Source organism: Centropristis striata, chromosome 6, assembly GCF_030273125.1.
Source record: "Centropristis striata isolate RG_2023a ecotype Rhode Island chromosome 6, C.striata_1.0, whole genome shotgun sequence".
NCBI lineage: Eukaryota > Metazoa > Chordata > Actinopteri > Perciformes > Serranidae > Centropristis > Centropristis striata.
Genome location: NC_081522.1, coordinates 5,131,117 through 5,146,654, shown reverse-complemented (window position 1 = coordinate 5,146,654; position 15,538 = coordinate 5,131,117). Strand labels below are relative to the sequence as shown.

General features: G+C 45.3%; 1 protein-coding gene across 2 annotated transcripts in view; it reads right to left on the bottom strand.

The window, feature by feature from the left end:
* The window catches only part of znf609a (zinc finger protein 609a), a 57,792-nt gene that overhangs the window by 4,528 nt on the left and 37,726 nt on the right, over positions 1–15,538 (bottom strand). For both annotated transcript variants that reach the window (XM_059335288.1, XM_059335287.1), the window contains 5 exons: positions 7,067–7,292; positions 5,945–6,032; positions 3,456–5,598; positions 1,025–1,406; positions 202–570 (listed from right to left, as the gene is read on the bottom strand). In XM_059335288.1, the coding sequence (XP_059191271.1) occupies positions 202–570; positions 1,025–1,406; positions 3,456–5,598; positions 5,945–6,032; positions 7,067–7,292 (3,208 nt within the window). The remainder of the gene's footprint in view (positions 1–201; positions 571–1,024; positions 1,407–3,455; positions 5,599–5,944; positions 6,033–7,066; positions 7,293–15,538) is intronic.

Genomic DNA, 15,538 nt, shown 5'->3' with positions numbered 1-15,538 from the left:
AAATGACTAAATGTAAATGTAAATGTAAATCTGTGATTTATGATTTTGGGCTATATAAATAAAATTGATTTGATTTGATTGTGTCTGTGGTCCTTACAAGATATTTTCAAACCCTTAAAGTAGTGTCTCCAAATGAGTAAATGTTTGTGAAAACAGCTGTATAATAAGAAATAACTGGACAGGTGTTAATAGGAGTCTCACCTGAAGCATAGGACAGGTCGTACTGTCCTGAGAGCAGTGGGTATCCCAGGTGATGATGGGAAGGCAGCATGCGTTGGGACGGCGAGGATCGCGGCCGGTCGCCCTCCCTCTCCCGGTCCCTCTCTCGATCCCTGTCTCTCTCTCGGTCTCTGTCTCGCTCTCTCTCCCGTTCGTGTGGAGTCTTGTTTTCTTGGATGGATGGGGATTTGCTCTTATACTGGCTGGCGTGCTGCTGCAGCAGGTCCAGAGCTTTGGCCTCGCCGGGCGGCTTTACCGTGGGACTCGACCTCGAGGCTTTCTCCCCCTCCTCCCCCGCCGCTACCTTCCCTCCGTATGAGGGGAAGGAGTAACCAGCTGGCAGGTATGAGCCTGAGGACAGAGACACGTGTGAACTAGAGCTGACAGAGCATCTTACCCTAAATTATGCCAAGCAGTATGTTCATGTAACAACGTCGTCTGTGAGTTATACAAAAACATTTTTCATTTGTCTGTCAGTCAACTGAACTTTAAACACTAATGTTGTGTTCCTGGACTCCCACCGGATAAAAACAGTTTTTTTTTAACCCATTGAGGCCTGAAACGCCTGTAAAACCTCTGGGCGATTTTAAAATAAGCCCCTAAAACCTGAAGTTTTTCTTGAAATTCAACAGAAGTGTCAACGCTTCTACTAAATAATAGATTTTTCAGCCTCTGTAGCAGATAGAAATGAAATTCAAAAAGTATTTGAGAGCTTATACAAATACTACAAAACGACGTATCCGCCGTCCAGGCTTCAATGGGTTAATCATCAGGCGACACCTTTAGATTACATCCCTCTTCTTACCAGGGTAGTTCTGCATCATGACGGAGGGTATGCCTCTGTAGCCGGGATGGCTGGGCTCGTAGCCGTGGCCGTAGGCGTAAGGTCCGTGCATGTAGGGCATGTAGCCCTGGTGCTGGGCCAGAGGGGAGGAGAACTGCATATGGGGGGGCCGCGGCTCCTTCCCTCCCCCCCGATGCTCCTCTGGAGGAAGCTGAGTCCTGCCCTCTGCCCCTTCCTTCGCCTCCTCTTTCTGGAGGCCCTCTTTTGGCCGCGGCCTTTCCTCCTTCCCTTTCCTGTCGCGCTCTCTCTCCCGGTCCTCCTTCCACCTGTCCTCCTCCTGGGGTTTAGGAGCTTCTGAGTATTTGTTGGGGTAGACGTACGGCCACAAGCGCGAATCCGGCTCCTGCAGGGAAGAAGAAAAGTTAGTAAGAACAGCTGACAGTGGAGATATCTGATGAGAAAGTTTGAACACAATAATATTGTCTACTGTATACAACTGTGCTGCAACTTGTATAAATTAAATTTCTTTTTTTCTAGTTTTACAAAAGCGATTTACAAGCATGCAACTGCAAACAGATCGAGAGCCCCATTGCTGATAAATTTAGTCCTATGGTCTGCTTGCTTGTCTCTGAAGCTAGAAATGCAACTGATATTAAATTAGTGCTTGATGCATTTCATTTTTTGCTGTTTTGGAGAACATACCTCTCCAAATACTATTTAAATATGCTTGAAAAACACAAAACACTGAGTCAAACACCTTTAAACTATATTATAAAACGGATGGCTCGAACCAAGCAATCTGATTGGTTGTTAGCTATGACGTCCAATTCCTCGTCACAATTCTATAGCACTCCACTTTCATCTTTTTATACAGGTGCTTGGGACTTCCCGCCGTTACTCAGCAACCAAAACAGCTTGTGCAGCAGTCTCTTTAATCTCCCATTAGTATCAAACTGGTTTTATAGTGTACAAAATGGAAACATTTATGGTCGACTTCGACCTCTGTGGTGGCCTAGCTATGGACGAGTGGATTGAAGATTGTATATCTCTGGGGGGAAAAAAATCACCTGCCAGAAAACGACACATAGATTTGTAAAAGTGAGGTCGACAAAAAAAATCAAACAGAAATTAACAATACACCGTTAAGCAAATGAGATGGTCGGACAAATGCTTTGAAGACTAGTGTCAAGATAAAAACGTAGGTTTAGACCTTAAGACTGAGACAAAAGAGCAGGTCAGTGACATTTTGCGGGATACGAACGATATAATAAAGAATTAAAAAATAATAATAAATTAAATTAATTTACAAACAAATCCATAGGTTAAAATAATAAAAGCATTTCTTGCATCAGGAGATGTTCCTCCCGAATTCATGTGATTATTGTTCAATCATTCAGTCTGGTGTTAGTGTTGTTGAGTGAATCAACTTTATTAAATGGAGAGAGACCCTCTATATCCTTTCTGTCTTTGTTTGTGTATAAGTGAGTGTTCTTAAGAGAGAGAGAGAGAAATCTACGCTCTTGGTGTCTTGGTCATCACCCACTTCAGCACCGCGGACAGCACCAAACAGCGTCAATTTGCCATCATACCTTATATCAGCTATTCTCAACCTTGGGGTCCCGACCCCAATTGGGGTCGCGAGATGATTTCTGGGGGTCGCCAAATCATTTTGGAAGTCAGCTCTGTTTCCACTGTGTTAAAGTGTTTTAGTCTTTTTGCTCACTCAATGTCTTTTTTTGGTCATTTTGTGTCTTTTTATGTCATTTTGTGTCTTTTTTTAATCATTTTGTGGTCAATTTGTGTCTTTTTTGGTCATTTTGTTTCCTTTTTTTGGTCATTTTGTTTCTTTTTTGGGTGATCTGAACTGTCCATGTGAGATCATGTTTAGTGAGCGGGGGTCACGGACAACATGCATGTTAAATTGGAGGTCACGACTCAAAAAGGTTGAGAACTACTGCCTTATATGATCACATGTGACAAATGAACATTAGTGATTGATGATAACACAGGCAGGTTGAGGTTGGATTGACTGTGGGGATTAGGCTAAAACGGTAGGCTATGTTAGGATAAGCTAACAGGTCAGCAACAAGAAAGTGCGTTCCATAGCATCCGCCGGCCAGGAGGACCTATTTCTTTGTAAGAACAATGCTTTATGGATGATTTAATACATTTTAATGTCACAACAATTCTATATAGCGTATAATATACAGGTATAAATACTGTAAAAATCGAGAGCACCAGCTACCCTGCTGGTTAGTTTAAGTCAAATATTAATCTTTTTTCGATTCGCGGCTGAACAACACCCCTTAGCCTTGGCCTGTCATGAGCTATTGCTTTATTATAAAACAGTGGCTCTGCTCCTGAAAGCATTGCAGCTGATACGGAGTTGCAACACAGCCAAACGGCCAGAACCAGACGGAGCTGGATGCTGTGGGAATTCTGTGTAAATTACCTGTCTGTACCACATGGCTGGCTCTACACCTGTTGGCCTGCCTGACTCCACCCCCGGCTTAGCCTCCTCTTTCACATGATGCCCTGCTTCACTCAGCTTCATCTTCAGACCCTCAGGCTGGGCGGTGGGGGGCTTTTGGTCCTCTCCCTTTGCCATGATGACCGACTTGGCCTGTTCTGGAGCTGGCGGGGGCTCTTTGGGCTTTGTCGTGTTCAGCCCCCCTTTAGCACCCAAGTCGGTAAGGCTGGGGGCTCTGGACAGGGTGGGGGGCACAGAGGCTTTCTGCTTCCACTCCTCTTTCCCACTAGCCTCGCGCTCTTTGCCCTCGGCCTTCTTGTCGGCCAGTCGCTGCCTCTCCTCGTACTGCTGGCGGTAGGCGGGGTTAGAGGCCAGCAGGTGGGCGTGGTAGGCTTGGTCAGGAGAATAGGAGTAGGGGGGGACGTAGTACTGGTTGTAGTATAGTGGCTGGGTGTACATGTTGGAGCGCTGCTGGATGACTGATGGCTGCTGAGGCCCTGGCTCTATCTTCCTTTCCTCCTGAGGCTCCACCTTCAGCTTGACCTCCTCCCCTACCTCTGGCTCTTCCTCCTTCTTCACCTTCACCTGAGCTCCTTCCACATGAGGCGGCGCTGCAGGAGCTGCTCCCGGACTTGGGTTGGGGTAGTTGGGAGAGTAGTAGGAGTCGTAGTTGGCGTAATATGGCGATTCCTTACTGGAGGTCTGAGGGGGGAACAGCGCCTTCTTGGCCCCTTCACGAGCCCCCTGGTCAGGCTCAGTTTTGACCTTCACCCCCTCCGCCTTCCCCTCAGCGTCCTCCCCTGCGTCAGAGATGTCGGAGTAGGCGGGGCTGCTGGTTTTGACAGACGCATTGTCAGCTCCGTTTTGGTTGAGGTGTGGTCCGAGGCCGGTCTCGATCCTGCTGGCCACGCCGATGGAAGGGCTGGGCGCGTTGTCTGAGAAGCTGTACACTTTGTCGGCCTCGGCCTTGATGCTGGCTAGCCGGCTCTGGTGAGCTTCTGTCGAGCCGTTGAGCATTGCGTCAGACTCAGAGTACGGGCTCTTCCCCTCCTCCGGCCTCCCCCCCTTACCCTTTGGACTATCCCCCTCCTTCCCTCCCTCCCTCTTCTTCTTGTCCTTCTTCTTCTTGTCCTTGGCGAGGGTGGGGCTGGAAGCGGGGTCAGCCAGTGGAGGGGGTTTAGGTTGGATGTTCTTGAGCTGTGGGCTTTTGGGGATGGGCTGTACCACTGAGCCCAGAGCAGGGGAGGACGCCTGCAGGGCGTAGGGTGAGGGAGCGTTGGGGGCAGCAGGTGCTACAGGGCGGCTCTGCTTCAAGCCTTTCTGGGTCAGTTTATCAGGTTTGCCCCCGGCTGCCACCTTCTTGGCCTTTCTGTCGTCCATCCCATCGTTGCTGGCCTCGTCTGTTAAACACGCCACCTCCTCTCCGCCATCCGTCACCTCAGGCTCAGCCTCTCCTGCCTTCTTCTTCCCCTTTGACGTCAGCTTCCCTGGTGAAGGCGATGGCGCATCAAACCCCCGTCCTTTCGGTGTAGTGGAGCGGGCGGGTGAGATGGCAGCACCGTTACAGGAAGCGGGGTCAGGGTGGAGGGCGGGGTCATCCCCATATTCACTGTCTCCATCCTGGTCCAATCGGATGTCGTGGTCATTATGGGCTCGGGCCTGGTGGTACTTGAGCCCATTGATGTGCTTGTACTTCTTGTTGCAGTTGGGGTGAGGGCAGTCGATGAGCACGGGGGAGGGGCAGGTCCTGTCCAGCTGTGGAGGAGGCAAGGGGTCCGATTTTCCTCCAGGGAAGGGGAGGGCAGCACCAGTGGAGTTGGTTCTCATTCGCTTTGAAGCCTTGGTGTCCTCGGAGCTGGAAGTGGGCTCCATATCAGACGCAGGTTTGGTCTTCCTTTTGGCGGAGGACGGGCTGGCCTTGGCGTCTTCGGGGCCCCCGGCCGTCTGGCTCCCCCGCCTCCCTTTGCTGTTCGCTGCCGCGCCGCGCGTCTTACTGCTGCCACTGCCTTTGTTGTCTGACGAGTTGCTGTTGTCGTTCAACGGCGTGCTGCTGCTGGGACGCATCCTCTTTCCTCGGCCGCGGCCGCTCCGCATTTCCACGTCACTGGTGGGAGACTCACAGAACCTGAAAACACACACAAAGTTAGTGAGCTGCAACATGATTTAGTTTATTCAGACTCTCTGAACAGAGCTGCCTTTCTTCATCTGCACAAAGTTATCTGAAACCAAAGAACCGACATTTGCCAACTGTCAAATTTGGCCACATCATTGGCAATGTCCTAAAACTACCAGACCTGATTTGGAGGCATTTCAATGTAAATGCAAATTAGGCATCTAAAACTGACCCCAACATTTGGTCTTACCAATAAACACTGAAACTTGAGGTCCTCCTTAGATAACATTCAAAGATGTAGAGTGACAGATCACTAACATTTATAGATCATGCATATTTATATTCAGAGTGTGTGTACCTTGGAGGGGCCCAATCATGTCTTGTGCAGTCCAGCAGGGTTCCCACGTATGTCTTGTTCCTCCAGGTGACGTTAACAACCAACATGCCTACACAGATACACACACACAGTGTACATTTACTCAACACATTCAGCAACCGAAAATAATGAAAGCCACAAAATGTGTTACTGCAGCAGGAAACAGACATGTTTGATGAGACTTCCCTCCCTGCTGGGAAGCAGATGTTTCATATCAACATCGCACCCAGCAGGTTTCTGAGGTCGAGTCACATCAATGATTCAGTGACTAATTGCAGGGAGAAACCGAGTATTTTAGTAGAAACTTTCCACTAACAGGAGCAGATCAAAGTGTCCAGCAGCAGCAGAAGCAGCTCAGTGTGCAGCTCATGTGTGAACAGCTTCCTGCCAGAGAGAGCAGAGGTCTGTCACCTCCACTTTGTCTCTTCAACGCCTGCCACAGGCCAATCGGTGTGTGTGTGTGTGTCTGTGTGTGTGTCTGTGTGTGTGTGTGTGTGTGTGTGTGTGTGCAACTGTGTGTTTGGTGAGCTGGCAGGTTTGTGGGTGCCTACAGAGGCAGAATGAAGCAGACTGCCAGCCAGCATCTTCTATCATATGAAGGCAAACCTCATAAGACATTAAACGAGCTGCTGAGTCTGGTGTGATATCCTGTTTGACATCACAGGCTGCGTCTGGAGCAGCACAGTCACTGCAGTTTGGTTCCGACCTGGCAGTGATACAGGTCCCACATTCATGATGTAGGACAGCACAAATCCAGACATACCTTAACATAGCGGAGCATGAAATAAAGGCTGAATGCTCTAGGTTGAGCAAAAACATTGTGTATCTATAATCAATAAAATGTGCAGTCAGTGATTCTAATCCACTACACTCTGTGTCAAATTCAGTGAATGTCTCATCACAGATTAGCTCTGTTCTGTGTGTGTCCTGAAAAAAAAAGTGTTCTTACACAACCCTGGCTCTGTAAATGGGAAACAAAAAGGTAGCTTGGACCAAGCAAGACAACACTATTCCAGCCAATTCTAACATGCTGGCACACTAAAAGAAAAAGTAACACAAAGTTAACAGTCAGACAGTATTTACTTCAGGGTAATTGCATCTTACCGTCCTCAGTCTCCTGCCACACAATGCCCTCCAGGTTGACGCTGGTGCCTGGCTCACAGGGTCCCAGGCACTCAGGCTCGGTTGCCAGCGCGGCGTCCGCCGTGTTCACCGCTACTGAGCGTGTGCGAACCATGATCTGCTCACAGGGAGAGGAGATGTCGCTGTTGGTGACGGGAGCGAGGAGGTGGAGAGGAGGCGGAGCAGGGGTGGAGACCGGAGACTCCATCTGGAGGACGGAGACAGAGAGGAGAGCAGAGAGGTGAGAGATCTGACTGAATCTGATGTGATTAAAAAACACACTGTGGCTCAGAGGCCAACATGTCCGCACAGTAAATAACAGACCAAATGCAAAACAGCTACAACACACCCACTTTCTGTTGTCATTGATATCACACTGACACCACAGGCAGGAAGACAGCAGGACAGCAACAAAAGAATCCCCTGAGTCACCAGTAGGGCTGCAATGGTTTGTGCATTTATGCTGAACCACATGGTACAGGGGGGCACAGCCCAGTGCATGAAGCTGCACAAAGAATACATGAAACCAAAGCTCACAAGCACAAGATCTGCCTGGAAACCTTTAGCTGTACGCTGTTAGAAAGACAAGCAGATTTGCATGTGAGATACTCGACCCATGGTAAATGCAAACAGGGAGCCTCTCACTTTTCTGGTCAGCCACATCATCAACAAAGAGAGAGTTGTCTATATCAGATAGTATTGTAGCATAATGCTAATAATAACGATAGTTTTTTTTTTAGCCTGTTGTGTTTGTTCAGTTTCATACAAAAGGCTTTGCAACTTTTTTATTATTAAAAAAAGATTGTTTCAGTGTGCAAAATGCCACCTTAGTTGCACTACTGTCTGTTCAAAATAAATGAAAACAAACAGATCCTTATGCAGGGCTCAACACTAACTTCTACATCCCCATCATCAGCTTTTTGCTTGACATAATTGAAAATATGGTAGCCATTTTGAATCTAGTATTTTGAGTAATTAAGATGCAATGTAGGCTAATAATGAATGAATGAATGAACTCAAGAAAGTTGGAACACCGTGTTGCCTTCTGTATTTAGACAACATCCCAACTTTTCACTTTGCCCAATTCCTTTGTCATGTTTACACAATGTTAGCTGAATTTTTCACCCCACAGTCAAACATCTTGAGTTGTTTCGCCATTGTCTCTAAAAAAGATGCCTCTGTGCACGTGGATAAACGCACCAATGCACATGCAGTGTTATCTGGCTCTGGTTTTAACTGATCATGCAGTATATCACTAATGCAAAGCATGTTTTACCAAACACACACCAAACCATGACTTCTTTGGACCATTATAACACTATGAAACATTATAAAAGACTGCCAGCTGTTAACAAGACGCCTCATACTGCAGATTAATTACTTGTCTTTGTATTGGGAGTGTTTAAAGCATGAACACAGTGTCTTGTACACAGTGCCATCTGTGCTCTGTTGCGACACCACAGTGGGTTTCGGCCGGCTACACAAACAATAAAAAACCTCATTATGTAACGTTGAATCACTAATAAAGACAACTTGTCATATAAGCAGACAAACAAACAGCAGAGATATTAGTGAAATGTTTCACAAGAATAAAAGATCAAAACATCAGAAGAATTTTGCACTCAAGCGAAGGAGTTCAAGTATCTCGGGGTCTTGTTCAGCAGTGAGGGTAGAACGGAGCGTGAGATGGACAGGCGGTTTGGTGCAGCATCAGCAGTGATGCGGGCGTTGTACTGGACCGTTGTGGTAAAGAAGGAGCTGAGCTGGAAGGCCAAGGTCTCGATTTACTGGGCCATCTACGGTCCAACCCTCACCTATAGTCATGAGCTTTGGGTAGTGACCGAAAGTACAAGATCACGGATACAAGCGGCTGAAATGAGCTTCCTCCGTAGGGTGGCTGGGCTCAGCCTTAGAGATAGGGTGAGGAGCTCAGACATCCGGAGGGAGCTCCGGAGCCCGGAGCCGCTGCTCCTTCGCATCGAAAGGAGCCAGTTGAGGTGGTTTGGGCATCTGGTAAGGATCCTCCCGGTTGTCTCCCGTTAGAGGTGTTCCGGGCACGTCCAACTGGTAGGAGGCCCCGGGGAAGACCCAGAACACGGTGGAGGGATTATATCTCTCTCCTGGCCTGGGAACACCTCGGGGTCCCCCTGGAGGAGCTAGATATTGTGGCTGGGGAGAGGGACACCTGGAATGCCCTGCTTAGCCTGCTGCCCCCGCGACCCGGCCCCAGATAAGCGTATGAGAATGGAGGGATGGATGAATGGACATTTCCGCACAGGAAGACACGTCACAACCATTCAAGCTGAATTACTTATTGCCCTGGGGTCTATTGAGAATTTGCCTGTAGGATTTTTGCATTGGATTTTGAGTCATTACAGAAAAAAAGCTCTGTGGTAAACACGTTTCTGATGCTTACACATTTTATTCAGCAGGATAATCTTCACAAATGAACACCACTTTAATGATGTTTTCGATGTTAATGCAACAGACATAAGTAAAAGCTAACACTATGTGCTAGTAAACTACTTCACAGTCGCATGACTCAAACGTCACTACTGTTAACTTTAGATGCTCTACGACAGGCTAACTAGCGGTTTTGACCGTAGCCTATTAAGTTGTTTATCAACCTAATCTACAACAGTTTGCAAGAGCACTGAAACACACGACTAGAGGCTGTGAGGTGGACAATTGAAAGTCCGTGTCCGGCATGATGTTTGTTAGCAAACATCTTTTTAAGGACATGTACAAATTCTCAAGTGGGGGTATTTACAAACACACTTTATGTTATACAATGAAACGTGAACATCTCCTAAGCTTGTGTTAACCACAGACTCTTTTCTAGGCATTTAACCAAAAACCCATTCAAAAGAGAGAGTAAACCCTAACCCTAAAATGCTAATTCCTGGTTAAACAACTCATTCCTGTGGCACCCTATAATCAATACTTTATATTAATCATAGATCAAATGATTACAAATGTCTGCCTAACATGACTGCGTTTACAGTTTGTTCTGGACAAGGAGGAGAATCAGTGAAAAGAGAAAGAGGTGAAAAGAGGACAAAGAAGGGATGTACAGGAGGAGGGGGGAGGATTGAGGACGACCCTGTAATTATCAGGTGGGAAGCAGCTGGTGTGGGGGCAGAGCAGGGAGCACTGGGAAGGTGTCAGTCGTCACCATGGAGATGCTCCCAAACCGCCTCCTCACCAGGAGACAGGAGATGAGAGAGCAGCTGAACAGACAGCGGACCTTCCTCCTGCCTCCTCTTCTCCTCCTCCGACCCCAACCAGAGGCCAAAGGTCAGAACTGAATCACTGGGTCATTTAACCCTGAAGGTGACAAAGGCTCCAGTCACTTGTCAAACAAACACAAATTATTATTGTTTAGTCCGTCTATGCAAACAATAAACACATTTTTATAACTGACGTATTCATCAAAAACAAAACAAAAACCCTGTAAACATTTGTAGCATTTAGTTGAACTGAAGACAACAGTCACAACATCTTTGGGCTCTGGAAGCTTTAGCCTGATTCTGTGATATTTTTCAGAATAAAAAAGGTGATTAATTGAATCAATCATTTACAGCAATCAATATATTCAAGCCCATAACTGAGTATGTGACCCTGCTGACTCCCTCCACAGCCCTTAGTTACCTGATTCTGCAGGGAAAGACACTGCCAGCTTCATGCTACGTGACCAACACCAACCAGGAAGTTATAATAAAACTTGGAGTCCTCTCAACACTTGTACTACACCGACCTGACTAACCTCTACCCACTAACCAGACAGCCAAACAGGAAGTGAGACACAGTTTTTGTTACCTGGACGAACGCATCAATATCCAAACATCATCTTGAGTGTGACAGAGGGAGGAGCGGTAACCTGGCCCACACTTGAGCAGCCACTGAGAGCAGAGGCAGCAGTGTCCCAGGAGTGTAAGACGTCTTTGTTTAAATCGGAGCAGCAGCAACATATAGGCTGTCCATCACATATTAACTAGCGATCAGCCACATAATCAGCCATCAGGAGGGTTTGGGGATTTGTTTTTCCTGATACCTCAACTCAGGGTATCTGCTAATGAGTACTGATCTGGTAGTCAGTCCAGTTTACAGAATCACGTGAATAACAATGTGGCAGGTGCAGGCACACCTGGCTTTTAAAAGGGAATGTTACATGACTAGTGCTGGGTACCTAACGAGGTACTTTTAAGTTCTAAAATCAAGTTTAAATCAATCTGTAACTGCCCCTAAGGTCTGGTTACTTTTTAATACTCCACACAGATAACTCTTACAGTATATCATAATACAAAGTTAGTGCGAGACAAAAGTGATCGCACGTACATTTTTGTTATTACAGAGTGTAAAGTACCAGAAAAAGTGCTGGTACCGAATTTCAGGTACCAGCACCCAACCCTAGACATGACACTCCATGCTATACACCAAAACACAGTTATGTCTAATTAAGAGGCTAAATACAACACCTTGACGCCTTACTTTGTGCCTAGATTGTGCTCCATTTTAACTAGCAGAAGTGAGTTGGACATGCCCTAACTGTACTTGCTCCACGCACTTTAGACCACGAGCTATTAACAGTCTAAACAGGGTCCATGTGACTCAGCTCTCCTACTTGCACATCTGATGTCTTTTACAGTAGCTTTTATCTGTACTCAGGGTTTGATTTAATGCCATCCTACAGGAGCATGTGAATGCAACACTGTCAAGCGGTTGACTTGGAATTCCCAGGAATTGGCATGAATTCAAGAGTATCTCACATGATCGTTACTTGAGCTGAGAGCAGACTGTTGGATACATTCACGTTGTTCTACAAAATGTGGTTTTGTCAGTGGAAGTAAAACGTGATCAAACCATTTTCTCTTTAGGTGAATGATTGTTTTACCTTGTTTTTACAGGCTGTGACACAATGTGGAAAACCTCTGTCCTCCCTACAGACGCTCTCACAGCAGACCTGGGGAACATGAGGAAGACTGCCAGGCCCTGGGTGTGTGTAGCTTACAGGTTTAGCGACTGGTGAAGAGGGTGTAATAAGAGAAACCAGCCTGCCAGCCCCTAAACCTTTTCCTCTTTAAGAATAAAAAACATGGCTGCCTGGAATGCTGGGAAACCCCCCCGAAGAGCCACCAATCAACTCTTTCTCACACGGGGGGAGGGGTCTGTATACCTCCGCTATTGGCTGCCGAGTATCAGCTCCAATAAGATGCCGCCTGGGCTGGGAAACACCGACCACCCTGCCCCACCTCCTCCTCTCCATTCACTCAGAGAGGTATTCATTACAACAACAAGCCACATTCCTTTCAAGGTCACTCACTTGCTGCGAGAGAGAGATTAGTGATAGTGATCTGCACTTCAGTAACGCTGTCTCTCTGTCTCTGTTTGAGTTGATGCTTGTTTAATGTGTCACTTGATAGAAGAGTGAAGTGGGTGAGGTTATACGAGGCTGCCAGACTTTGAGATAAAAGTCCTTTTCATTTTCTTTCTCTTGGGCCGCGTGAGGTGACTCACAATGTGGCACAGTGGCGGAATAATTAGTGTTAGAGTTTCTCTGAAAAACACTGAAGTTACAGGGTCAAATGTACAAGACTGTGTACCTAATAGATTCAGGAGAGACGTTAACTACAAGTCATAGACGGCAGCACTGCAGTAGGAAACATCCAATCAGCGACGGAGTTTCAGTCTTTAATTGGGGCCAGCTCACACAGTTGCTGTCTGAACATTATTAATTTATTCAAAGCCATTTCTAGTGTTTCTACTGTTAACATTATAAACAGTTTTCCGAGTAGCCGAGCACTCATGATGCCAATTTTAGCATTAAATAACTATGTCATTCAGTGTAGAGTGAGATTAGAGGTTGGCCTATATAATTGGCTGATGTTGACCTATCATATCATGTAAAGCAGAGCTTTGGACGAATAAAATGTTCTTTATATATTATATACTATATTATGTACTGTACTATTATTATTATTATTATTATTATATACCGTCTAGTCACTATAGCTTTGTTGCCATCATATCATATCACCAGTTTAATTATTACCATCATCTGCCAACCATCCTACCAACTGATGTTCTTCTTTTTAACTTATTAAGTGTCCTTGTTCTTGTTCTATTCTTTGTTTTATTTCTATTGTTGTTTTTATTTATGCTACCTCAGTATTTTATTCTATTGTATTTTTTTGTACTTGAATACCGAACTGCTGTGACAACCGAATTTCCCTTCGGGGATGAATAATGAGAAGCCGAAACAGTAAACATTTTTCCTGTGATAAATTTTCTTAAACATTAATCAAAATAGCCAGTGACTAATTTTTGGCTAATCAATTATTCAATCGTAGACAGAGGACGGCTTTTCAGCTGACTAGAGTCATGCCAGTCATGCCACTTTCTGCTCTATCATACTATTTGTTGTACATAGCAAACGTCACAGTTTGATTAATTACACATTAGTGGTAACATGATGTGCTGTGCTTGTACTTCGACCTTAAGCAGCTGTATGCCTTAAGTATTTTCCTTTTTTGTCGTGGGTGAATTGTATTTCTGTTATTGATGCAGGCACTCTATCTCAACATAGACATTACACATTTCAACCATAAATGGATGCAGAGAGGCAGAAATTGGTGCGTTTTCATAGAGAAAACAGCATCCTTCCATTGTGATGATGTAACCATTTCCATGTAGTGTTCTCAATTATAGTTACAGAGAAAAGGGAATTTAGAAAAAAAACACTTGGATACTGTTGTGCTCTGTGCACTTGCCATGCGTGATCTAAATTAATAAATAACTTCAGTGATCTTTTAATTCCATCATCCTGCCAAATTCCACCTTCTAGGCATCAGAGTGATGAAATAACTCACAACAGCTCAGACTACGGGGGAAGTTGGGTGACTCGAGGCCATGCAGTAGTCAATTTAATTTATTTAGCCCACAAATTTGCCTTAAGGCAGGGGTGTCAAACTCAAATACACAATGGGCCAAAATTTAAAACTTGAATAAAATCGCGGGCCAACATTGGACAAATAAACCTTTTGATATATACCAAACATGTTTTGCTTTAACATTAAATATGGAACCAGCTACGCTTATAAACATACAATATAGCCTATAACTAAATAGTGCAGACATGCAAAATCAAATTTAAAATAAAAAACACATCAATGTCATTAATTTACAATAATAATATAATATTATGGTATTGCCTCGCGGGCCAAATAAAATTACACTGGGGGCCAAATTTGGCCCACGGGCCAGAGTTTGACACCCCTGCCTTAAGGGCTTTATGGTCTGTACAGCATAGAACACCCTTAGTCCTTGAACACCTAGCTTCACACGGGGAAAAACACATTCTTCTCCTATCAGGAGTTGTGGGAGGTGCTGATGCTGGTGTCCAGAGTGCCACGTTGGGAATGTTGTTACACCGGTCTCGCACACGTGCTGAAGGCCATGTTGAGGAGGCCTTCGGAGACTAGACAGTAATGATAAGACTAGAGAGACACGAGGATCAGATCACAAACATTCTCCAAGGACACCTTGGAAGCCCTCAACAATTGCCTAACAATCCCTCAAGGTCCTTAAAACTCCTTAAAATACCCCTGAAAACCCATCAAACACCCAAAGAACATCCTCACGGAAATATAATCACAATCCTCCCCCTCAACGACTCTTGGAACCCCCTGAAGGACTACTTTCCTCCTCTCAGAACAAACTCAAAAGGAATGTGAGAAATGAACACCAGGTTAGCAGTTATTTCTCCACGGGATGCCGAGACACTCTGAGGACACTGGAATAACATCTGGGATGGAGGAATGGAGGGAGGGAGGGAGGGAGGGAAGGATGGGGGCCCAGGACTGACAGTGTGGTCTGAGAGAGCAAAACTATATACTGGTTATACTTCTTAAACCTGTTAATAGAGGCTGGGATCAAATTTAAGACAAATTTAAAAATAATTAAGAAGACAAGAAGACATAAAGCTGACATATTTTTGATCCATTTGGAGACAGCTTAAGACTCATAACCAGTTTTAAGACTGATTCAATTATGGTTTGTTAAGAGTTTAACTGTACACTGCAAAAAAGCCAACTTGTATTTTTTGGCCTAAAACAGTGATTTAAACTTAGAAATATAATTTATTGACATTTAGGGCAATAATGTAAGTTAGCACAACAAAGGAAGTCAGTTGTCTGCTCAAAAACAAGTTGGTGAGTTGTTGTTACTTATATCTTTAAGTTGGGGTTCACAACAAGGGACAATAGTTCTGCTAACTCTTATTTCTTTGTTGTGAAATTTGGTCATTAGCTAAAGCTAGCGGCTAACTGATGCTAGCGGCGCTGCTTGTTACAGCTACAAGAGTAGCCATTAGCATATCAATGCTAACTCAAAATTGTGGTCGCAACATTAGTTGACATTTCATAGCGGCGTTACAATCGTGCCAGAGCAAACTCA